The sequence below is a fragment of the Vulpes lagopus genome, chromosome 18 (genome assembly GCF_018345385.1).
Source record: "Vulpes lagopus strain Blue_001 chromosome 18, ASM1834538v1, whole genome shotgun sequence".
Lineage (NCBI taxonomy): Eukaryota > Metazoa > Chordata > Mammalia > Carnivora > Canidae > Vulpes > Vulpes lagopus.
The window spans coordinates 45,692,317-45,718,393 of NC_054841.1; the positions used below are offsets into that span (position 1 = coordinate 45,692,317).

The following is a 26,077-nucleotide window of genomic DNA, read 5'->3' on the forward strand; positions in this document are numbered from 1 at the left end:
TCCCATTTCTTGAAGCATAAAGAACAACAGGAGATTGGTGAGCAGTGGAGGGGGATGATGGAATAGTTAGGAATAGGAAAGATGTTCCAGGTTTCTCATATGGGCCCATGCCTTTGACCATACTGACACATTTGGGCAATTACAGGTGTTTTAGATTGGAAAGGGAAGGTAGAGCAATGGCTTGAGAAGGCTTTATTACCATCTTCAGGAGTTTGGATTTTCTCCTGTAGGCAGTAAGTAGTCCTCAGAATGCTTTAAGAGGGCAATAGCTTACTGACCTAGGATAGGATGGTGTGTTAGCTGTCGATGAGCTTAGCTTATAAATGACCAGCAAACTATATATTAGTATTCAAGGAAATTTAAGGTAAGTCATAACCATAAAATTTATGTACAAATAGATTCACTTTCTTTTTAGATTAAGTCATCCTAGTGGCTAATGAAATGATTTGAAAATCTAGAGATTTTGGGTCCAAGAAGATTAACTTTTTTCTGAGGTTCTCTTTATGCAATGAAAAATTACTTAGGGGATGCCCGGGTGGCTCAGCGGTTGAGCGCATGCCTTCCGCCCAGGGCGCGATGTTGGAGTCCCGGGATCGAGTCCCACATCAGGCTCCCTGTGAGTAGCCTGCTTCTCCCTATGCCTGTGTCTCTGCCTCATTCTCTGTCTCTCATGAATAAATAAAATCTTTAAAAAATAAAATAAAATTCATACCCTTTCAAAAAAAAGAAAAATTACTTAGCTACTTGATAGCTTGGTAAAGTGCAGTGAAGAATAGAGGGAACAGAAATATCTTACTTGGGGCATATTCTAATTCACATTAGTGAAAGTTCTTGAAGAAAATCTGTCACTTTTTGTCCAGTGTGCCCTTACTCCTAAATCAAGTATATAAACTGTAAGCATACCTGTATGAATGTATGTATGCTCAGGTCTGTAACACTTTTTTGTTGAAATATAAATGTAGATCAGAGAACTTGGTATTTGAAAGAGTTAGGTTAGGTGGCCTCATTTTATAGGAAAGGGAATTATTTAAAGATAATTTAAAACAGATTGTTTTATGTAGACAGGATACTTAAGAGTCCCTTTCAGCCCCAAAACTCAGTTGAGGAATTTCAAAACCTTAGAATCCAGTTTACTTCATTCATGCTTATCCAGTGATTTTAAGTTCTATTTGGTCAAAGTGATTCAAAAGTATTTTCATTTAAAACCTTGTTCCCTTTCTACCTGCTTTGCCTTATTGTAGAGACAGAGTGGTTATTGTGGAAAGTACAAAATAGAAGTGCCTTGAAGTCCTACAGATTAAGAAGTCATTTTCTTTTGCTAAATTTATGGGGCCTGGTAGATCCCATTTGGAGACCATCCTTACTTTTAGGCATGGACATCAGGTCTTCCTGATCCTAGTTCTGTAGTAGTAACTATTCATTGCGTGCTGGCACCGTAGCCCAGTAGAAATGACATTGGGTTGTGGGCACTGCAGTATTAAATGGCTTTTTAGGGTCTTTGTCGATTTGACGTGTCACTCATTACTTGCTTGAGGTCAGCTTTAAGTTCTTGATCCAAATTTAAGTTCTCAGGATTTACTGTCTGTCATGAAAGGATTATTTAGGTATATTACTTTTCCATTTTAGTGTACTATTTTTATAAGAACAACTGATTGAAAATAATGTACAGATTTTGTTACACATATTTTGAATAGTATTATGTGACTATGAAATGTTTTCAGGCACCACGTGCCAAAATGAACCAGCAGCGTTCCAGGAGGTTCAGAGCATCAAAAGAAGGAATGGAAGCAGCAGTGGAGAAGCAGCGAGTCAGGGAAGAAATACTGGCAAAAGGTAAAGAATGTGCATCTTGAGGTTGGACTTCTTATGAGATGTAAACAGAATGGCGGGGAGAAGTGTCAACTATCTTTTGCAGTAGGTGTGGTTTTAATTTAATGAGAATCCAGAATATCCAAGGAAAATTTATGTTCACTGTCAGAAAGTGGTATCCTTCATTCCCACTAACAAGCTTGTTTCTTTTCCCAACTCTGTAGGAAAAGGGAAATGGGAATAAAAGGAGGAATTCTGATAGGAGAGCAGATTCTCAACCTCTTTTCTTTTCTTCTTTCCTTCCTTCCTTCCTTCCTTTCTTCCTTCCTTCCTTCCTTCCTTCCTTCCTCCCTCCCTCCCTCCCTCCCTCCCTCCCTCCCTTCCTCCCTTCCTCCCTTTCCAACCCCTCTCAAGGGAAGCACAGCTCTTAAGCTAACTTTGATGTCTCTGTAAAGGAGAAATAACATTGTTTCTCTTTTCTGTGGGGCTCTTAGTGTTCTTTTCTATGAGATGAGGGCTATTAGAATGCTACAGTTCTGTAAACATTTTCCTTACATCAGTCTTGGTAGCTTGTTTAGCTTAGGGTGTTTATTGCTTCCCCTTAGAATTCAGAGATCTGTGAGAGGAGACACAGGATGACGTGATCCATATTTATAGGCTATCACCAAGTCAGACACACTACAGTAGAGGTGGATGCAATAGGCACTGAGGCAGTGAAGTACTCAGGGTACCCTTGATGTGGGGGAGAGGTGGGGTCTGATCATCTTTGCAGTTCCTTAGAGCTTAAAATTCCTGATGGTCACTTAGGTGGAAGTTGATGAAGTCTCAAAAGGGAAGTAGGTCAGGGAGTCCAGATACTCAGTGGGACTGGTTTTCTCCCAAGACACCTGTCTGTGAGATAGAGTGTAGTTGTAGCAGGGTAATGTGTTTGGTGTTTTGTTATATAAGTCAGCATGATAGACCAGGAAAGCAGTAACTTATGGGCTCAAGATGCTGTACTTTGCATGTAAAAGAGGATAGCTCAGCCCTGCAATTACAATACATTTTCTGTTGTTTTAATTTGCCAGAAGTGTGCAACTATATAGTTACTTTAGCTGTAGCTTGTAATTAATATGCTTAATCCTGTTTGTACTTATAAAAGATTGTCTTTGATTTTAAAGATGTCTTCTTTCTTAAAGATGTTTGAGATATATTTGTCTTTAAAAAAGCTAATCAGTGAAGTAGAAGACAAATAGGACTTTTATATACCAGCTGATAATTTTCTTATCATATAAAACTGTAATAAACTCAACAGTTTAGGGACACCTGGGAGGCTCAGTCAGTTAAGTGTCTGCCTTTGGCTCAGGTCATGATCTCAGGGTCCAGGGATCGAGCTCCGCATCAGGCTCCCTGCTTGGTGGGGAGCCTGCTTGTCCTTCTCCCTCTGCTCCTCCCTTTCCCCTCCCCCTACTCATTCTCAAGTATGCACATGTGCACACTCTCAAATAAAAATCTTTAAAAAAACAACTCTGCACTTTAGTTTTGTTTTTCTAAGGTACCTTTATCTCAGGAATTACAAGATGAGAACTCCTAAGGTGTGTGTGTGTTCTGAGGGCATTATAAAGAATGTCATAATTTTCATATTTCTATGAAATATATAAAAACTATAAAATTTTTAATATACCATGTATTATTTGATGGTCATGCTAAAGCTTATATTAAATTGGAGAGAACAAATTTTATTTTCTTCCCCAAAGAGGTGGGAAGAAAATTTGTTCCTCAGGTGGCAGTGTTTCGCTTTCTTTTGTATTTGAACTTTTTTTTATTATTCTGGCTTAATACTAGGTAATTTTTTATGGGAAGAACAAAACATTGACTCTCTTTCCTCTAGGTGGCTTTCTTCCTCCAGAAGAAATAAAAGAAAGATTTGATAGCAACTGTATTACACCAGTAAGTAGTCTCATACTTTGCCAGCTATTGCTAACTCTTAAATGGTAGGTTAATTTATTTCTTGGTATCATTTTAGGGAACTGAGTTCATGGACAATCTTGCTAAATGCCTTCGCTATTACATAGCTGATCGTTTAAATAATGACCCTGGGTGGAAAAACTTGACAGTAAGTTTCACATTTTGATACTTCAGAGATAAGGGTGATCATTTTAGGCTGTACTTTGATATGACTGATATTCTTTGTCCTTTTATTCCCCCCCATAAAATGCTAGTTGACTGTCAGAGGAAAGGGAAGCTTCCAGGGTTATTAGAGATGGGATGCCCTGCACGGTCCCTAGACTGCTGAGTTTTCTTTCAAGGCCAATTTTGTCCTCTTATCATCACAATGAAGCTATAAAATGGGACCCATGATTAAAAAAAAATATATATATATATATATATATATATATATTGTTTTTAAAATATACTTATATATATGTAATAATGGGTGTATAGGAAAGCAGTTTTTAAATAAAAATTTTTGTTGTTAGAAATCAAAATAGACCAAGATTAAAGTCCTGGGGCTGCCTTGAAAGAATAGCTGTGTTCTAAGTATTCAAGTAAAATTTAAGGGAACCTTTATCTAATTTTAAATTCGAAGCTTATTTTGTTACAAACTAGATATTATATTTATACTATATTTATAATACTATGTTATACTGTATTTATAATATAAATATAAATTATATTTAATGGGTATCTTTTACTGATTACTCCCAGGACTTAGTGTGGTTTGGGGCTGTATCCTTGGGTAACAGTGAGATTATAGAAACTTGTGAACTGATTAGTTCTTATGTTGGCTAAATTTGACTGAAACATTTTTTTCTATTCCTGTAGTAAGCTAACAAGGGAAATAATTTTGGTGTTTAACACATATATGCGTTATGAAAGATTTCCAATTAATAACACTGTCTTAATTGAATTATCCCAACTTATTTTAAGCTATTCAGTTTTGGTTTTTGTGCTAGAAAATTGGGGATAAGTTGAAAGTATTAAAAACTCTTTTCTAGGTTATTTTATCTGATGCTAGTGCTCCTGGTGAAGGAGAACATAAAATCATGGATTATATTAGAAGGCAAAGAGGTAAAACTTCCTTATAAATATTTTATTATATGTTCTATTAAAAAAGATAAGCTATTGTATAGAAAATATTTGGTAAAATGTGATACTTCTGTGGTATAAAATACATTTATATACATATGGTGTATCTTTTCCCCCTCTTTAGCCCAGCCTAACCATGACCCAAACACTCATCATTGCTTATGTGGAGCAGATGGTAAGTTTCTTTTTTGGGATTGGATTCTCTTGGGTTAAACCATAGCAAGTAAATGGGTTGGTGTGTTGTAATGGATTATCCCTGGTTGCCTGGAAATTCTAGTATTTCTTGCTCATTTTATGTTTGAGGAGGAAGTGATATTAAGTTTAATCTGTAATTAATATTCATCTATCTTACATTTTTAAAATACTTTTCCACCTTTTGATATTGCTGCACATACCTTTAAAATGGAGGATTTTCCCAGGGTGTTGACTCTTGAATGGTAGTCTATAATTTGTGCCCATGTGTCTTGAGGACAACTTGTTGCCTAAGAACTAAGAAGTTTAGGCTTTTTGGTTATACCCCCTCTGTTTTGTGCTTGTTTGGGCTTTTTTTTGGTTTTGGTGTCTTGTGTTACAGTAGTGTCCTTTATTGTTGGTTGTGGTAGGGTCTTCTCTAAGTACTCACTGTTCATTGTTTTATTGTTGTTGGTTGATAGCTGATCTCATTATGCTCGGCCTTGCTACACATGAACCCAACTTTACCATCATTAGAGAAGAATTCAAACCAAACAAACCCAAACCATGTGGTCTTTGTAATCAATTTGGACATGAGGTCAAGGACTGTGAAGGTTTGCCAAGAGAAAAGAAGGGAAAGGTAAGAACTTTGAAATGGTAGTTCCCTCATTTAAAATTTTTCTATTTTGAGCAGCCCCAGTGGCTTAGTGGTTTAGAGCCGCCTTCAGCCTAGGGTGTGATCCTGGAGACCCAGGATCAAATCCCATGTCAGGCTTCCTGCGTGGAGCCTGCTTCTCTCTCTGCCTATGTCTCTCTCTGTCTGTCTCTCTCTAATAAATAAAATCTTAAAATAAAATAAAATAAAATAAAAATTTTAAATTTTATTTCTTGTTATAATCAAATATATATACCACACAGTAAACTGTTTTTTTTTTTTTTTTTTTTTTTTTTTTACAGTAAACTGTTTTAATCATTTTTAAGTTATAGTTCAATGACATTAAGTATATTCAGGTTACTTCATTTTTAGAATGGATAAAGAGAAGACTGTATTTTATTAGATTCTTAAGAACCTACTTTGTTACCCCTCAAGGAATGTATCTTTCAAAGCTCTTTAAAGTGAACACATACTCAGAAACATGCATGCACTCAGTCTTTCTACTCCACTTTTTCTTTTCTTTTTTCTTTTTTTTTTCTTTTTATTTATTTATGATAGTCACAGAGAGAGAGAGAGACAGGGAGGCAGAGACATAGGCAGAGGGAGAAGCAGGCTCCATGCACCGGGAGCCCGATGTGGGATTCGATCCCGGGTCTCCAGGATCGTGCCCTGGGCCAAAGGCAAGCGCCGAACCACTGCGCCACCCAGGGATCCCCTCTCCAATTTTTCTAATAGCTTATGTCTACATGAGGCTTAGGTCTCTTAGTTAATAATATCTCTTGCACATGCTTTGTTTGTAGAAGTATTTGTTTCAAATGGTTATTTTTCTTAACTGTAAATCAAATATATTAATCTGCTTGATACTTTTAAGTTACTCCTAGTTCCTACATATTTGGGGTTCACTTATATTCAGCCCCCTCTGAACAGGTTTTCATCTGATATAAGAATATGGTGCCTCTTTAAAAAACATGCTGAGTGGGGGGGGGGGGAAGGTAAAAAATATACTGTTGGAAGAGTCTAGAAGTCTATATCATGAAATTTAATATTGACCGGATGTAGGTCAGGGGTTGGCAAACTACAGCCCTCCAGATTTGGCCAATGACTAAGAATGGTATTTATATTTTTAAAGAATTGTAAAAACAAAGTGAGACATGAAAGAATATGCAGCAGATACCGTATGTGTCTCCAGCAGGCTAAAATGTTTACTTTCTGGCCTTTTGCAAAAAACATTTGCTGAAACCTGGTCTAGGTGTGATTGAGATTATGGATAATTTTTTATTTTTAAAATGGTTTGAGGAGTTCTTTTTTTTTAAATACTTGTAATATTAAAATGGATCTTGCTTTAGATGAAGCCATGATATTTATTTAGTTGGAAAAAGTTACAGGATTTAGAGTAGACTTGTTTAATCTTGACTGCCCTTTCCTGCAGCATGATGAACTTGCAGATAGTCTTCCCTGTGCAGAAGGAGAATTTATCTTCCTTCGTCTTAATGTTCTTCGGGAGGTATGTAGCAATAAACATCGGAATCAGTGCTCTAAAGCAGGGTGGGTTTTGATAGCTCTAATGGAAGCATTCCTTTTTGGTTTATAGTATTTGGAAAGAGAGCTCACTATGGCCAGTCTACCGTTCACGTTCGATGTTGAGAGGAGTATTGATGACTGGGTCTTCATGTGCTTCTTTGTGGGAAATGACTTCCTTCCTCACCTGCCATCATTAGAAATTAGGTATGTGTGTTTGTATGGGTTTTCAGACCTGTGTTTTAGCCTTCTTGCCTTTACAGTGCATACTGGTCCTAATGCGTAATGTTTGTCTCCTGGTGGCAGGGAAGGTGCAATTGACCGTTTGGTTAACATATACAAAAATGTGGTACACAAAACTGGGGTAAGTTCACTCTTGAATAATTTCAAAACAGAAGTATTTGCTTTTATAAGAAGATCATTTTACATGTATTTTATCACTTACAGGGTTACCTTACAGAAAGTGGTTATGTCAATCTGCAAAGAGTACAGATGATCATGTTAGCAGTTGGTGAAGTTGAGGATAGCATTTTTAAAAAGAGAAAGGATGATGAGGTAAAGTGTTTCTATTGCAGTAGCTAAATTGCTCCTGTCTCTAATAGGCTGTGATGATCCTGTGATTGTACTTTTAACCTCTCTGAGTGCATTGTTATATCATTATAGTATATCAAACACCAATGTAATCATGAGTGGTCAGTGCTTTGATTATTTTTTAAAGGTGATGCTTGCTGTGTGGAACTGTGTATATTGCACATTGTGTGAGTTGCATTGTAATTTTTTTCTCTCTTCATAATCTTAATTAAGATAAAAATCCAAATACCTGTCTAATCAGTAGGCTATGAAATGAGGGTGCCAAGGCTAGATGAATGTTGGGATTGAACTCGTTGCTGCCCTATTTTACAGGAAATATTTATGTCCTGGAGGACAGTTTAAGACTTAGGAACTCCCTACTCTGGTAGTAGAGTATAGGGGGTAAGTGTTGAATTGCATCAGCCAAGGTGTAAAGGATTACAACTTTGAGTAAGAAACTTATATATGAGAGAAAGAAATAAAAAAAAAAACAAAGCACTTGGAAATTGATTACATATGATAGGATGAGTGCTTAGGTGAGAAGTCCAGGTTTCTGGCTTGGGCAGTGCCATTCCCTGAGATAACAAGCACTTGGGGTAGGGCATGTTGGGGTGGGGAGAAGGTGGAAACTGAGTTTCATTTTGGAGACACTAAGTTTGAGGGGCTATATAGGACTGGAGAGGAGAAAGTCCGTGAAGCAGTTAGATGGATTTGTGTAAAAGCTCAGGGCAAAGTCTTTTGAAAGGAGATTTGAGAACCATTAGTAGAAGGGAGGTACTTCAAGTTGTGAATGTCCCTGGGAGGCTGTATGGAGTGAAAGTGCCTCCAACACAAACCTTGAGACACATGGACATTTAAGGAGAGAGAAAGGAGCTAGTTGTAGAGAGATGGGAGGAAATCCCTAAAGAGAAGGAGAAGCCATTGGTGCTGTCTGGGGGGTCAGAGCTAGATGGACAGGCTCCTAGTCTGTGGCCAGAGGTTCAGAGGCTCTGGGGACTCAGTAGGGCAGAAGGGCAGCAGCCTGGAGGCAAAGCAGGTTGGAGAGTGATTTGGGGGGAGTGTCAAGGGAGGCAAGCAGTGAGTAAAATTACAGATAGTGGCTTCTTAGAGATTGAAGGAGATCCTTTCAGAAACTAATCTTACAACAATTCATATGCCTATTTTGAGCAAATAGCAATATATAATGTCGCTACAATGCTTCATGACCTCCTTATAGAATAAAATAAGTCATCGTATCTGACAAGTTTTTATATTTTCTTCAGCTTTGTGTACTATAGCTAGTGTGTTCTCTTTCTTAGAGGTTTTGGTACAATTTTATATAACAGAGTGAATGACCTATAAGCATTCTTTCCAGAGCCTTTGGTACGTGGTAATCCACAGTGGTGGCAAGAATTTTTCATGTGTAAGGTTCAAATAACAGAACTAACTTTGGGATATCAAATGTCTACCAGGATAGCCATTTTGAACTAAGTCTTCAACAATTCTAGGTGAAGTGGAGTTGGCTACACTTGACATGCTTCCATTTATGCTTAAGAAAAAAACTATATGTATGTACTATGTACTTGTTACAAAAACCTTATATTAGAACAACTTTTTTTATGTGGCTTTAGCAGACACTCTGTACTAATAAATATTGGTGATATTTGGCATTAGAGCAGGATGTATTGGATTTGGCAGGTACCAAAGTGCTTCAGATTTAAGTAATATGGTTTCTAACTGGACTAGCAGAGAGGGCATTCATTACAAAGCTCTTCTTGGATCTTTTTTGGTGTTCTTGGCATATGATGTCCATCAGCAAGGTTGGGCATCGGTGGAAATTTATGAACTCTCAGAAATTCAATATAAAAGTATCCAAGTGTGTGTATTTTCCTGGAAAGTATGTATGTCCAATTTCCTGGAATTGGCTTTTGACCAATTTTGACCAGCACAAAATAGATGGTTTTTAGAAAAGGAATACTTCGGTATTTGTTACTAAAACTGAGCAGTTGAAGGTGATGCTTTCAATTTATAAGCTTTGATGTTTGCCTTTTACCTTGCAAATATCATTCATTTATTTAGCGCACATTTATTATTTGTCATGAGCCAGATAGTATTCTGAGTGTCACTGATATTTACCATAAAAAAGCAGACAAAATTCCTGACTTTGTGGAGCTTACATTTTTCCAGAACTGGACAATAAGCACAAAAACGAAGTAAACCGTGTACTGTGTTAGAAATTTAAAGCATGTGAGGAAATATCTGGGAAGGTGAAGATGGGGTCATTGCAGTTCTAGAAAAGGTGATTAGAGAAGGCCTTACCAACAGATGACATTAGATAAAGACCTGTGGAGAAGTAAACCATGCAGGTGTTTGCAAGAAGAACATTTCAGGCAGAGAGAATGGCCAGTGTAGAGGCTCTAGGGCATGTACCCAGGATGTTGACTGTTTGAAGGCAAAGATAGAAGCTGAGATCCCAGTTAGGAAGCTCTTTTGCAGCAGTCCAAGGAAGCCGGCATGGTGACAGTGGGGATGACAAGAGGTAGTTGGATTTTGAATATGTTTTGATGGTTGAACCTCTTGGATAATGGATTCAATGCTAGGTTGAGAGAAGGAAAGATAGCAAGAATGACTCAAAGGCTTTTTGTCTAAGAAGTTGAAAAATGGTCTGAACAACTGATGAATAAGACTGGAGATGCAAAGTTGGGGGTGGGGACTCCATTGTGGGCATGTTAAGTTTGAGACACCCAATTGGAGATGCTGAATGGGGAGAGGTCGTGGCTGGAGACTCATCACCATATAGATGGTGTTTAAAGCCATGAGACTAGATGATTACTCTCATGAGAGTAGAGAAGTCCAAGTATTAAGCACAGAGGAACACCATCATTGAGAAGTTGGGGGAGTCATGGAGCAAAGGCATATGGCAACAGTGGAAAAAGAGAACCAGGTGAGTGTAGTGGCTTGAAAGCCAAGTGAAGAGCATGATTCAAGACTGAAGAGTCCTAGAGAAGGATTGAAAACTGACTAATGGCTTTCACAGTCTGTAGCTCGTTGGTACCCTAGATAAGAAACATTTCATTAAAGATGGAGAGGAAAGCTTGATTAAAGAGTTGGTGGATTTCAAAACTTAGGAGGTTTTAAGGTAGCCATTTACCATATATCCAACATTCAGCTTCTCTTCTGGCAGGAAGTATAAATTTCAGATCTTATTAAGGGTGTTATTTTGTATTTGGCATTACTGACTTAGAAGGGATAGAAGTGACAGCTATAAGGTGGCAGTCACAGTACCTACTGGCCCCTGTTTGGGGCTGTTGTAGGGCTTAGTTGTCGTTCCAGTGCCTTGATGCTCACAGAATCGTGGGCATGGAAGGAATGCTTTCTGGGGCCAGGGAGGCCTTTCAACGGCCAAACAGTGGGAAACAAGATCAATCCCAAATCCTATTTAATTGAAACCGTGACTACATTTTGAAAATGAGTGGAGGGGAATAATCAATGCAGACTTGACCCTTTCCTGTGAATTAAATTGGCTCAGAATGAGCAATGCAGACATCTGAATTTCCTTCCTTTCTTTCATGAGATTGACTTTTTGGAACCTGGAGTTAGTAGTGTTTGCGTAGAGCCCCACTTCTTTCTTTACCCACTTTGTGCTGTGCATGCTACAGAATTAGAAACTGTCAAACAAGCTCTTTTTAGGTAACAGAAGCTTATTTTTAATTTGTTAATTTTTTTAAAATGGACACTTTGGTTATTAAACTGTATTCAGCTAAAACTTAAGAATTATTTTCTTCTTTGTATCTTCTCCATATTGACAGCCTATTCACTCCCGGGTAAAACCAAGAGTCTTTGTCATAACTCTTGCATTCTTTCCTGAAATGATGTCAAAAATGATCTGAAAAACATTAAGAGGAACAATTATATCTAAACTCCATATTTAGAATGCTTTCTATCCACCTTAAGTTCTGATAAACAGCACTTTAAACACATGGTACATTGCCTAGTTTAATTATGGACCTAGGTTTCTGGGGTCTTCCTTTAAAACTTAAATTGTTTCTCAAATCATTCCTGGTAATGTTTAACTCTGACATTTTTGTGTAATTATTTGACAGAATATGTGGATTTTATACTTTTAGGACAGTTTTAGAAGACGACAGAAAGAAAAAAGAAAGAGAATGAAGGTGAGTTTTAATTAATTTCATAAGATTGGCAATAGCATAAGTTTATGATTTGGAAGATGTTAATTTCAGTAGCTTTATTCCTTATCCACTAGGAGTTGGTTAGGGATATAATGTCAACCCAGCTGCCTTCTTGCCTGGAGAAAGAATGCTAGTGTCAGGTCTTTTTTTTTTTAAGATTTTATTTATTTATTCATGGTGGGGGGTTGGGCAGAGACACAGGCAGAGGGAGAAGCAGGCTCCATGCAGGGAGCCTGATGTTGGACTCGATCCTGGGACTCCCAGGATCATGTCCTGGGACAAAGGCAGGTGCTAAACCGCTGAGCCACCCAAGCGTCCCTCAAGTCTTTTTTTAAACTCTAGAGTCTAAAAGGATGTGCTTGATGGGCGTGGGGTGCTTAGTTAGCTAGTTGAATTTTTTTCTGATAATCAGATATTGTTTTTATAATAAAAAAAAGTCTACCCTTTATTTATGTCTTCTTAAAGGTTACTGCATTCTGTCTAAATCTTTGTCAGATTAATCTTCCTGAAACTCCTTTCTTTGTTCAGAAATGACCAGCAACTTTGCAGACCCCCTCAGAGCCCATTTCTGTTTCAGCCTGGCACGCGGAGTGTACTCTGATCTGGTCCAGTTCTATCTGCCCAGCTTTTATGTGCTGTCTTCTAAATGCACTCCTGAGTCACAGTGTTGCCTGCATTTGCTAGTTCTGAGTGGATTTCAGACTTCATGATTCCCTCACATCTTACTTAGCTTTTCCACCAGGGCTTCCCTTGTGGCCTTGGCCCTAGTGCAGGATAAGCAGTCCTTTCTTTGAACCCTGCTGCTTCTTACTTGTGATATTTGTTTTCTTACCTCATTGCATAATGCTCTATAGTTACTTCTTTAGTTCTTGTTTTCCTTGTCTTCTTTACTGGATTTTAAACTCGTAGAATTTAAGGAGCGCTTTTTATTGTTATATTTTATTAGAAGTGAGCAAGTTGGGGAAATGTAGAAGAGAGAAAAGTAGAGTTATTTATTGTTACGGGTAGGTTCAGAACCACTTAGATTGAGAAGGGCGTATCTGCTTTCTGCTTTATGTATTCCTATTTTCCTTCAGTCAGTATCTGTGTAAAAAGTGTGTTCTGTCAGTCAGCCACAACCATAACTATTATAGCTATTACAGCCACAGTATAATTCTAATTAATTGGAAATAAAAAGTTAAATTCTAGCAAGGTGAAGGGTAAATAAAAGTGGACTTTCCTAAGTATAAATCAAACTCCTGACTAGTTCTTTAACCTTAATAGTTATATTATTTTTATGCACCTGAAACTGTTTATTGAATATGTTCTGAAATTGTCAGTAAATATAATGGAACAGTTTACTCAGGCTTGAATAGATTCTTTGTATCAGAATAGTATGTTATATGTATGTTTAGAACTATTAAAAAATATTATTAGTAAATACTACAGAATATTGTTTACAGGGTGAGTTACCATCAATTCAAATTGTGGACAGTCCTGTAAATGCCAACAGAAATTCAGTTCCTCCCTTAAATGCTTACAGTGGGGACTCTATTCCATTGCTTTCTTTTCCTCCTGTCATCTAACTGTATTGTGATTTAATTTTAATTTCTACATTTCTTTCCATTTATGTTAGAGAGATCAACCAGCTTTCTCTCCTGGTGGAATATTAACTCCTCATGCCTTGGGTTCAAGAAATTCTCCAGGTTCTCAAGTAGCCAGTAATCCGAGACAAGCAGCCTATGAAATGAGGATGCAGAATAACTCTGTAAGTGACTGACTTTTATGTACCATTGAAAAGTGACTATCAGAGGTCTCTTGCAGTTGGGTGTGAATTTTGTTACTTAGCCTGGAGTTGTTTTGTTTTGTAGTTTCTCTCAATTTCTTTTCCTTTGAGATATCTTTAACTCTGTTGAATCCATGATTATCATTATGTAAATATCTAAATGATATGAAAGAAAAGAAAATGCATGTAAATATAGATAGCTGAGTGGCTGCAGTGTTTCTGTAATGCAAATGAGCCTCAGTACTACCTCCTTTCCCTAAAGGAACTGGGTGCTAGCAGCATGATGGGGACATGGGAGTGTCTCATAGCTGGAGGTAAGAGTGGAAGGTGGGTTTTCCCCTTTATCCAGGGATATGCCTTGGGCATTTTATTATTTATGTTCCTCAGTCTGTCAAAGCAGGTTACTTCTCACTGCCTGAACTCTTGCTCTCCACATCAGGCATGGAATAGATCTGAATACATATTTTAAGGTCACTCTTGCTATGCAAATTCTGGTTGCTCTGTATTTAGAAACTCAGGAACTGAATAGATTTACCACCTAGTGTCCCTCCTTGTTTGAACTTGGTGATTCAGTCTAAAGAAGCAGGTCATCTCAGCCAGCTAGGCTGTACTCTGTCCAGTAGCTTCCTATTGTAGTCGCAACACACCATGAGCACAGAGCACATGGCAGGGCAGCAGCAGGCGTGAGGGAACAGACCATGAATTGATATACAGCAAATAATCAAAGCTATTGCTTATTTCAGGCTGGTAGGCATTAGAGAGTGTGTGTTGTAGAGAGGACATTATATTTTGTAAGTTTGATATCGTGTAAATTTTTGTTTTGATATATTCAAGGAAATTGTATAAGTTTTAATATTTCATGATTCTAAAAGTTACCCTATTGATGCTCAAATCCTTTATTACAAGGCAACGCTGTATGTGGAATTTTTGCCATACCAGGAGACTGATTTATATTCCTGCAAATTTCCATCTTGAAGTTTTAGGACCTTAGATATGGAATTTGAGAATTCATAAGAATTTGCATCTCCTAGGAGAAGCAGCCTGGGGTTCGTTTTTGTTCTGTTCAATTTTTGTGTTCTTGTCTTATGCCTTACACCATTAACAGTGGGATATGGAGGGTTAGTCAAGGGATTGCAGTGAGATGCTTGAATAGAACAGAAAAGGCTGATGTCCCTCATTTAAGATTGAAGGGACTGCCTTCCCCACAGAGTGGATGGAATGGAGTAACTTGTATTGTCAAACACCATGTCTGTGAAAGAATGCTATTTCTTAATCCCAGGAAGGCAGGGAGGTTTAAACTTTGCCAGCTATGATTGCCGTGACAAGGATTCCAATATTATATTGAGGCTCCACAAGACTAGACTAGTCCCACTGTTCAGTAATAATGTCTGCCATGGGAGTAGGAGTAGGGAGATTGATGATTAGGTTGCTTTCTCAATCCTATCTTAATTCCCCATCACACAGTTGTTTCTGTTGGACTCTGCATAGAGGGATTTTCATCTGGAATGTCGTGAATTTAAGGAAAATCACAAAGCCTAATTACCTGTTCATTTAGAGGGAGCCTTTAAAGTTAAGATTTTTTTGCTGTTTGATTTGTTTGTTTGAGCTGTTGTGCATACTAGTGTTGAGTAGTGTCTGCCCGATGGTCCACATTGTTAGTGTTTTACTAACTGGCTTCTGTTCTTCATAAATATGTGTTTTTAAATTTTGTGTTCTGAAATATCTGACTGTATCTGTGGCCATTGCATAAAATGTGATTGTAAAAAGAGCTTTTTAAAAAGGAATTTGAATCAATTGGTATGAATCTGGTATGTTCAGGAAAGACTTATTGTTGGTAGAGAGCAGAAAAGAGTGGCAGAGATATATAGTATCAAAAAAACAAACCACTTTTTGTTTTTCCTTGCAGGTATATTATTTTTATCAGATGTAGTTTGTATCTTTTTTGTCAATTTGGAAAAGTTTGCTTTTTACCCAACTTCTCTGTACTTAGACTGTTGATAAGGAATATCATTCTCATAATTTAATTCAAATGAATTTAGTGTTGGGTTTAAAAAATAACAGTGATGACTTACTGAAAGATGAGCTACCATACGCCACACAGGCAGCTTGCTGATGATCCTTCATACATGTCGTTTCATTTAATCCTCACACTAACTGACAAAGAGAATGTTATCCCATCTCAAGTTGAGGCTGACAGAAGTTAAATTACCCAAGGCCATCAACCAGTAATGGTTGAAGTTGGAATTTCAAACTCTAACTAAAAAATACCCATCTCATTTTCAAGTACAGCAGTGCCTTCCTGAATTGTTAACATTTTGGTTTTTATGAACAGTGTTGGCCATATGGTATCATGAATAAAATGGAAATTAGACCTTTTTTTTATAATTAGACTTTTTTTTAAAGTTATAAACTCTAGGAGAAATATAATTTTACTTTGTTATAACTTTTTTTTGGCCTGTGGTAAAAACTACATGCATATTAAGGTTTTAGTTACAGTATCATTAAAATAGCCTCCTAAGCTCTCAATTTAAAAATAATTCAGTTTACTTGCAGTAGATCATATACTGTGAATAACAGAAGAAAACTTTACCATGAAAACCTTTTTGCCACTGTGTTTTTGGTCATTTAACATAATACTAAAGTTGCAGAGGATTTCAATTTTTTAATTAAATATTAAAATTCTTTAGGATGGTCACTGTGTTCATTGAATTAGGTACAAAGGGAAATAATAGTGAATTTTAAGTGATATCCAAGTCTTTAAGAAATCTGCATTTGTTACAAATGGATTTTTACTTGTACCTTGAATTTTAAAACATTATAAAATAATTTAGCAGTTATCTGGCAGTCTTATTAAAATATTATTTTTCTGATAGTTGTGTGAGGTTGAGCCTTCACCATTTAACTTCATTCTCCCCTGCATTGACTATTTTGTGTATTGCTACTTAATGTATTTATATTTTCCCCCTTACAACTTTGCTATTTGATTGTTAGGAAGTGATCATGAATTCATAACATGAGGAAACCACCAAAGGAAAAAAATAATTCAAGTCCTTTAATTTTTAAAAATATATAAAATTAAATTCTTTTTTCTTCTGAAGTAATTTTTATTCTAATGTTCAGATTCTTTTTTGAGTTTAAGCATAGGAATCTTTTTTTATATTCTTTTTTTTGAGGAAGTAGAGTAGGCCAAGATCAGTCTTTGTATTTTTTTCAGTCTTTGTATTTTCTAAATATATTTGCCATATCTATTTAATAGCTGTAAAAGTTGTATTATCATGAAGCATGATTGTAATAGCAGTTGGATGTAACTTCTTATGTGAAATGAATAATTAAATCCTTCCTCTATAATGTCATAATTGTTTGCAGAGTCCTTCAGTATCTCCTAATACAAGTTTCACTTCTGATGGCTCCCCGTCTCCAATAGGAGGAATTAAGCGAAAAGCAGAAGACAGTGACAGTGAACCTGAGCCAGAAGATAACGTCAGGTGAAACCATTTTTTGGTAACACTTTGTTATCAAATTGCTGGAATACATGCTGCCTAATTAATGCTATTTAGCTTAGAGCAGCAGTGCCTTCAGATGCTTGCCTGTGATCTTTTTATCCACCAGTAATTAATGTGGAGAGTTCGAATAGTCAGTAAATTCCAGTGAGATGTGTAAGCTATAGCTGTTAAATCTAAGCATCTAGATTAGTATGCGTACAGGTTTTTGTCCTCCAAGCCACTTTTCCCTCTGAGACCACGCACTAGATCGGCTAGACATGAGGTGTTTAGCTCTGACTATGTGATCTGAATGTTACTGTTTTGAGATTAAATTTTTAAGCTGCTTAACACAGAAAGTTCAGTTACACTTGGATACTTAATGTAGTTTGCTTTAATCTTCTCAATTGGAGAGGTTCTTCCTCAAATGAAATATGCAGAAGTCATTCAGTTAAGAGATAAATATGTATATTTTTGTAAGCCATAAACTTGCTTAAGTACAATTATATTTTAAGACTGAGAAGTTTCCCTTTAGCCGTATACTTAAAATTTGTGGTAGGAAACTTTGATTCTTTATCCAGAAATTTGAGATCGTTATATAAGATTAATAGCCTCTCATCTAATTAAATCCAGATTTGAACCCTGGGTCCTGAGTGCAAAAGGCCAACAAATCTTAATAATTGTAACTCATTAAGAATTTAGCAAAATGATACCTTACAAAGTTAAACAATAGTGGTCCACAACTGCTTTTTTTATAGGACATGGATGGTATGTTTACATTTATGATGAGAAACTTCTCAAGTGCCATGTATGGTTCTGTATTTTCCTAACGTCCTTTAATGTCAGATTCTGAGATCTATGGTGACTTGTGATTGAACATTTACCTGATCCTCTGTTTCTGCAACTCTGGCTTTTCCTTTTAGAGTATGTTGTTTTATTGTGTAACCATCTTGATCAATAGCAGCTTAATAGTTAACTTGATTTTTTAGTACTTTATTGTTAATCTCAGTGCTGAGAATAGTCAAGGTAGAAATGCTTCTGTCAAGAAATGCTTGGGATTCTTGATATGTATTTCCTTATTTTCTGTAAAGCACTTAAAATCCACATCACAGAGGATATTTCTCCTAATTGATGTTCTATGAATCCTTGGGGCAGGGGGGAGAGAATTAAAATTAGTGTGGTGTATTCTGGAACATGAGTGCAATTAATTTGTAAAATGTGGCACATGGTAGAAAACAGTCCTTAATGAGAATCATCTTGATGTTCTTGATCTGTCCTGAGGTGTTTTTTTGTTTTGTTTTGTTTTGTTTTGTTTTTTAAGTGTTCTTTGGCCTCTTTGTGTTCTTTAAATAAAATGTTTAAATCTTAGGAGAATGAAAAATGAGTACTTAAAAAAATTCTTTGAGTAAGAAAGTGGTTCTTCACATGTATTTTCAATGATTAATGATAATTTAATGAATTAATCAACCCGTTTTTAAATTCTACCAGAACACACATGTGTGTATATTTTCTTCCCTTAAGCCAGCCAGCAACTCTTAGCTAAAAGAGCGATAAGGCCCAAGGATAGGGAGAGTAGGTATAAACATAATTTTCTGCCTGGTTCCTAGATTATTCTTTTACAAACCATTTTTTACCTTTTAAAAAATTACCCGTGCAAATATTTTTGAAAAGTAATTGACTCCTTTGTTTAGCTTAAATGTATTTTAACAAACTGAGGGGAACTTAAATTATATAAAATATCTTCAGTATTTGAATCTTACAGTTTCAGAATTGGTCCACAATCAAAAACTGTGTAAAACAGTATTAAAATAATGAGAAAAAAAAAAGCACACAAATGTATCTACTTTTTAATAAACAGTTATTTTCTCTTTTTCTGAAATGTACTTTTCTAGTGGTCTTAATAGAATCATTGTTTAGGTTTTTGATGTTTAACTGTCTTTTAAGTTGATAATCCTGTGAAAGTGGGCTTTTTAGAAATAATTAAATGAAGCTGTGTTAGCATTACTGCTTGACTCATTCACATTTCACCTGGATATTAAACATAAAATGATTTGGGTGATAAGCCAGTGGACAGTTATGGAAAGTATTAATTCAATGTTAACTGGCTTTGCCTGGGTTTTAGGCTATGGGAAGCTGGTTGGAAGCAGCGGTACTACAAGAACAAATTTGATGTTGATGCAGCTGATGAGAAATTCCGTCGTAAGGTTGTACAGTCTTATGTTGAGGGGCTCTGCTGGGTCCTTCGATACTATTACCAGGTACAAAGAATATTTTCCTCTAAACCAAGCTAATCATTCTAGGAAGATCATAATTTCTGTGTGTATTATTGAGTTATATTATGAAATTAAATCCAGACTCATATTTTTCAAGCTTCCTGCGTAGAAATTCATTACCTTAAATAATATTTGTTTGTAAAGCCTTTGAAGCTTTTCAAGTGTTAATAGATAAACAAAGATAATTTTTGTTGTGCATTCAGCATCAAGTAGTGTAGTTGAGTATACTTGGTCTTTAACATAATTAAAAGTATAGTGATTTTTGAATTGGAAGTAAAAAATAAGTAATATCACTAAATGACTGAACAAAGAAAGGACAAAGCCTAGAAAATACTAGTAAGAATTTGAAAAGCATTTAAATGATACTATTTCCTCCATGTAATGTAGTGATATTACATGAAGTGCATTCTAATTGGTGTAATCCATATCTGATTTAAAGCTTTTGATCATCGAGATGTCAGATTGTGAGAGATAGGTAGACATATAGGGGATTGTAACACTAGTAATTAATATCTGGTTTCCTTCTCAGAACAAGGCAAGTTAAATCTGTTGTGATCTGGGGAAAGATGATGTTTGTCATTAAGTGGAAAGTGTAATTTAATCATTATCAACTATGTAATTATAAATTCATGTTTTACTTTTGTCAGGATTTTAATTCACTAGGCATAGAATCAAAACACATATCAGGAGGACTTCTCTTTCCTATCAGTAAAACTTACTGTTTTCTTTTTATGGGTTTACTTAAATATTTTTATTATAAAGAGAAAGTTGTCACAGTGAAAATAGGGAATCGTAAAATGAAACTTTGGCAGTTTTATTTAGTCACTGTTCAGTGATGTCCCTTACCCATCTGTATGCTAATTAAGTGCCAGCTACCACCGCTCTTATTTTGATGATGGCAGGAAAGAAATGTTAACCAAGCACATTTTAAGGGTAAAAAACTTCACCAAATTGTGTTTGTAAATAGAGAGTTTGGTATTAATTACTGATTATTAAAGACTTTGCAATAGTTTTTAAATACTTTAAATCTTATATAAAGTAAAAGTTCAGCTAAAACAACTGTTAAGACTCATGGGAAAAATAATCTGGAATATACACTGAAAATCATGTCTTTTATAAGTGGAATATTGTAGACTAAAATTCTAATTTTTGTTTGCCTTAGTGTCCATCTTGAACATAGATTTTTATTTTTGTTGTTTGTTTGTTTGTTTGTTTGTTTGTTTCTAATGATTGTAGGGCTGTGCTTCCTGGAAGTGGTATTACCCATTCCATTATGCACCATTTGCTTCAGACTTTGAAGGTATTGCAGACATGCCATCTGATTTTGAGAAGGGCACCAAACCAGTAAGCTTAATTATGTAGTCATAAAATTCATAGAATTTTGACTTAGATAAAAATTGCATCTTAAGCTTTTTTTCTTTCTTGCAGTTTAAACCATTGGAACAACTTATGGGAGTTTTTCCAGCTGCGAGTGGTAACTTTCTACCTCCATCATGGCGGAAGCTCATGAGTGATCCCGTTAGTGTCTTAGTATTTTGAGTGTAGTGGTAACTGGGTTTTGGTCATACATTTCACTAAGATTAGTCAGTTGCTTTTGCATCTCATAGTTAAACTAGTGAAGTCCAAAACCAGAGTAAAAGTATTGAATTCTTCTGTATATTCCCCCCACCCCACCTTTCACTTGGCTGTCAGAACCCTACCCAGTCAATAAAATTAATTTATGTTTGGGAGAATTCTTAGAACAGTTACTTTGTTCTCAACCTGTCTGTAAATCATTATTTTTATTTGTTCTAGCCATGTGTGGTGGCTACCTGAGTTCAGACTGACTTACCTAAAATCATCTCTCTGGTTGTTTTGTGTGCCACAAAGAAAGGGGGGAGACCCAGGCAGGAAGTAAGAATTATTAGAATCTGTAAACTGCATTGATTGTCTAGGGTACACAGTTGTCAGTTCTAAAATTCCTTCTAATAATGCCTCTCCCCCCCCCCCATTTTTTAAAAAATAAAATTAATTTTGTTTTACTACTGGGATTAATGACCTGATATCTTAATAACATTTTTTTAAAGGAATAAAACCTTATTTTCTCATCAGGCCTGATGACATGAATGAAAGATACATCAAATTCTTTAAAACTCAGTCATGTGTGACTTTTGTTTTGAATGTTTACTTTTCTCCCTGATACAGGATTCTAGTATAATTGACTTCTACCCTGAAGATTTTGCTATTGATTTGAATGGGAAGAAATATGCATGGCAAGGTAAAATTTAGACATAATTACTTTTTGTTTAAAATAATTTCCTCTTTTTGGTAAACTGTAAGCAAACATGATTTATGGAATGAAAGAATTTCTGTAAAAGATAAATATTTTAGGAATTACATGTCAAAATTTGATTTTTTTCTATCCATCCTGACATTAATTAGTAATTTTATAGTAACATTCTGATGAATAGTAAATTGGGTTGAAATAGATTGATTATTCTGTCTTTTGTCTCTTTTGTGATTAATTAATGAGTCTTGGGCTTGCTCCTTCCAGTTAGTAACTCATTGACACCTTGTATGGTTGCTGAGAAATACAGAAACATGATTGCATAATGTGGAGGTTCACTTATACTCCATGGGAATTTGAAAATGAAAACTGTATTAGAAATTTAGTTTTAAATACTTGACAGGAATCATTAAAGTTTATTTCTTATTTATTTATTCAGCTGTTATTTTCTCATTCCTTCTGTTTACCGCTTCTGTAAGAATGTCAATTTTAAATCAGTACTAAATTTAATGTTCTGTTTACCACTCAGCAAATGTGTGATGATGACTGAATATAAAACACAATAAAGAAATCTCGCACACAGTATGTCAACTGTTGTTTCATGCTAAAGCTCCTTTCAGCAAATCACCTTAACCTTTTCTTCCACTGTATATTTTTGTAAGATAATCACATTTGATAAAACCATGTTTTTACCTTTTACTTGGTTAGTTCCTGTGGTGCAAATGACCAGTAACATGACTCAGAGAATTGTGAGGCAGGGAGGGATAAATAATAATCTGCAAATTGAAAATCACTTTATGAAATTTAGGGTTGACTTTTGGTTTATGTAGTAAAAGAAATTTCATATTACTTTAATGGAATGATAATGGGAAATGCAGTCCCCTGATTGAGGTTAGCAGGTGTTGTGCTCTGTGGTCATAGTTTGTTATATGTGAATGGATTAAAGTCTTAGATTGTTTTTAAGGTGCTTTGTGGAGGATATTTTGATTAGAGGGAGAGGAGGCTAAGAAGCAGTAAAGTAAAAATAGAAGTACATAATCAAGTATGTTTTTGTAAGTGTTAAATAAATAAATAAGTTTATAAATAAATATATAAACATGCAGATGTCTTGCTTTCTGTAAATATCATTGTAGTATAAATCATCCAGAGGAAAAGTGAGGCAATCAATGCACATTCATTAGTTTCTTCACATCCTTGCCAACATGTTATTTTCTTTTTTTATTCAGTAAATGGCTTTTATGTATTTTTAGTTGAAGTATAATTGACATACAATATCCTATTTCAGGTGTACATCATGGTGATTTGATATTTTTATAGGTTATGAAATGATCCCTGTGATGTCTTAATTACCATCTATTACCATACAAAGTTACTATATAGTATTTTTGGCTATATTGCCTACACTGTATATTACATCCTCCTGATGGACTGATTAGAAGTTTGGACTTATAACTAGAAGTTTATATCTCTCAATCTCCTTCACCTAGTTTACCTGTCTCCTCAACCTCTTCCCCCCTCTGGTAACCAACAGTTTGTTTCCTGAATCTGTGAGTCTGTTCCTGTTTTATTTTGTTTGTTCATTTGTTTTTTTAGATTCCAGATATAAGTGAAATCATGGTATTTGTCTTTGTCAGGACTTGTTTCGCTTAGTATAATACCCTGTAAGTTCATTGATACTGGAAATGGTAAGCTTTTGTTCTTTTATTATGGCTGAATAGTATTTCATTGTAGATGTACACCATATCTTTATCCGTTTGTCTGTCGATGGATACTTGGATTGGTTCTGTATCTTGGCTATTGTAAGTAATGCTGCAGGGAACATAAGGGTGTATTTATTTATTTCTTCAGATTGGTGTTTCTGTTTCTTTGGATAAATACCCAGAAGTGGAATTGCTGTATTGTATGGTATTGCTATTTTTAACATTTTGAGAACCTCCATACTGTATCCCATCGTGGCTGCACCATTGTGTATGAAGGTTCCCCTTGCACCACATCCTCACAAACACTTGTTTGTTTTTGTCTTTTTGATAATAGCCAATCTTAAAGATGTGAGGTGATAACTCATTGTGATTTTGATTTGCATTTCCCTGATAATTATTGATGTTGAGCACCTTTTCATGTGTCTCTTGGCTATATGTAATGTCTTCTTTTGAAAAATGTTTGTGGGATCCCTGGGTGGCGCAGCGGTTTGGCGCCTGCCTTTGGCCCAGGGCGCAATCCTGGAGACCCGGGATCGAATCCCACATCAGGCTCCCGGTGCATGGAGCCTGCTTCTTCCTCCGCCTGTGTCTCTGCCTCTCTCTCTCTCTCTCTCTGTGACTATCATAAATAAATTAAAAAAAAAAAAAAGAAAAAGAAAAATATACAAATCCTCTGCCTGTTTTTTAATTGGATTTTTTATATTATGTAAATTCTTTACATATTTGGAATATCAACCCCTTATTGAATGTATGATTTGCTAATATCTCCCACTCAGTAGGTTGCCTTTTCATTTTGTTGATGTTTCTTTTGCTAAACAAAAGCTTTTTAGTCTGATATAGTCCCTTTTGTTTATTTTAGCTTTTGTTGTCCTTGCCTGAAGAGACTGATCCAAAAAGATATTGCTGAGGCGGATGTCAAAGAGCTTACTGCCTATAGCTTCTTCTAGTAGTTTTATAGTTTCAGGTCTTACATTCAAGTCTTTAATTCATTTTGAGTTTGTTTATATGGTACAAGAAGATGGTCTAGGGTCTGGTTTTACTCTCCTAAATGTAGCTTTCTGGTTTTCTCCACACCATTTATTGAAAAGACTGTCTTTTCCCTTTGCATTTTCTTTCCTCCTTTGTCATAGATTAACTGACCCTATGTGATTTTTTTCTGGGTTGTTTTATTCATTGATCTATATATCTGTTTTCATGTCAGTACCATACTGTTTTGTTTGTACCATAGTTATGTATAGTATGGTTTGAAATCAGGGAGTGGGATACCTTCCACTTTGTTCTTTCTCAAAATTGCTGTGGGTATTTGGTGTCTTTTGTGGTTCCATACAAATTTTAGAATTCCTTGTTCTAGTTGTGTGGAAAATGCCAGTAAGGTATTTTGATAGGGATTGCATTGAATCTATAGGTTGCTTAGGATAGTATGGACATTTTAACAGTAGTCTTCCAATTCATAAGCGTGTAATATCTTTTCCATTTATATATGCCTATTTCCTGCTTTTTGATAGTAGCCATCCTAATGGGTATGAAGCAGTATCTCACTGTGCTTTTGATTTGTATTTCCTCAATGATTGGTGATGTTAAGCATTTTTTCATGTGCTTATTGGCTATTTCTAATTTTGGCAAAATGTCTATTCAAATTTTTTGCCTATTTTTGAATTGGGTTTATTTTCTTCCATTTTGTGATTGTCTTTCTATTTTGTATGATAGTGTTCTTTGATGCACATAAGTTTTTAATTATGATGGAAGTTCAATTTTTGTTGGACTATTCTGTCATTGCATGTGTTTTTGGTGTCATATGCAGGAAGTCTTTGCCAAATCCAGTGTTATGAAGCTTCCTCTCTGTTTTCTTTTAAGAGTTTTATAGTTTTAGCTCTTAACATTTAGGTCTTTGGTCCATTTTAATTAAATTTTTGTATAGGGCATATGAGGTTAGGTTCCAGCTTCATTCTTTTGGTATGAATATCCATTTTCCCAGCACCATTTGTTGAAAAGACTGTTCTTTTCCCATTGAATTGTTCTTGGCACCCTTATTAAGAGTCATTTGACTGTATATCTGAGGGCTTATTTATGGACTCTATATTCCATTGCCCAATATGCCTGTCTTTATGTCAGTACCAAACTGCTTTAACTGTAGCGTTAGTAAGTTTTACAGTCAAGTGATGAGAATCCTCCAAATTTATTTTTTTTCTTGAGGGTTGTTTTAGCTAGTTGGGGTCCCTTGAGATTCCAAATGAAGTTTAGGATGAATTGAAGCTCAGACCTTTAATGTTTTTTATATTTTATGTAAGTATTTTTATTTATTAGACTGTAGCAAGAACACAACTTTTTTGAGGTAAAATTTAGTAGTCTGAGGAGTTAGAGTTACTCCTATATGTTTTTTTTTTTAAACTTATTGAAAAGTAATGTAATGCTTAAGTTCTTACCTAAGTTGAATGTATCTTAAAATGATAGAGGATAAAATATATCTGGGTATTTTTTCAATATTTATTGAACACTTGCATTGTTGTGTTTTTATAATATTTATATGACATGCGTAAGAGGAATATAGCATACTCATTTCAAATGTTATGTATTTTATATATGAACAGAGAATTTTAAGTCATTTGATCAGTCACACGGTGGCAGAACTAAGA

The 26,077-nt window shown here is 35.5% G+C and overlaps 1 protein-coding gene across 1 annotated transcript in view; it reads left to right on the forward strand.

Annotated features, from left to right (window-relative positions):
* XRN2 (5'-3' exoribonuclease 2) overlaps positions 1–26,077 on the forward strand; it is an 85,820-nt gene that overhangs the window by 23,104 nt on the left and 36,639 nt on the right. Inside the window, exons 4-20 of the mRNA XM_041732712.1 lie at positions 1,722–1,833; positions 3,680–3,738; positions 3,815–3,904; positions 4,788–4,860; positions 5,003–5,053; positions 5,532–5,689; positions 7,134–7,208; positions 7,296–7,429; positions 7,529–7,586; positions 7,670–7,777; positions 11,899–11,943; positions 13,577–13,708; positions 17,093–17,211; positions 19,328–19,463; positions 20,715–20,822; positions 20,907–20,996; positions 21,663–21,735. Of these exons, the coding sequence (XP_041588646.1) occupies positions 1,722–1,833; positions 3,680–3,738; positions 3,815–3,904; positions 4,788–4,860; positions 5,003–5,053; positions 5,532–5,689; positions 7,134–7,208; positions 7,296–7,429; positions 7,529–7,586; positions 7,670–7,777; positions 11,899–11,943; positions 13,577–13,708; positions 17,093–17,211; positions 19,328–19,463; positions 20,715–20,822; positions 20,907–20,996; positions 21,663–21,735 (1,621 nt within the window). The remainder of the gene's footprint in view (positions 1–1,721; positions 1,834–3,679; positions 3,739–3,814; positions 3,905–4,787; positions 4,861–5,002; positions 5,054–5,531; positions 5,690–7,133; positions 7,209–7,295; positions 7,430–7,528; positions 7,587–7,669; positions 7,778–11,898; positions 11,944–13,576; positions 13,709–17,092; positions 17,212–19,327; positions 19,464–20,714; positions 20,823–20,906; positions 20,997–21,662; positions 21,736–26,077) is intronic.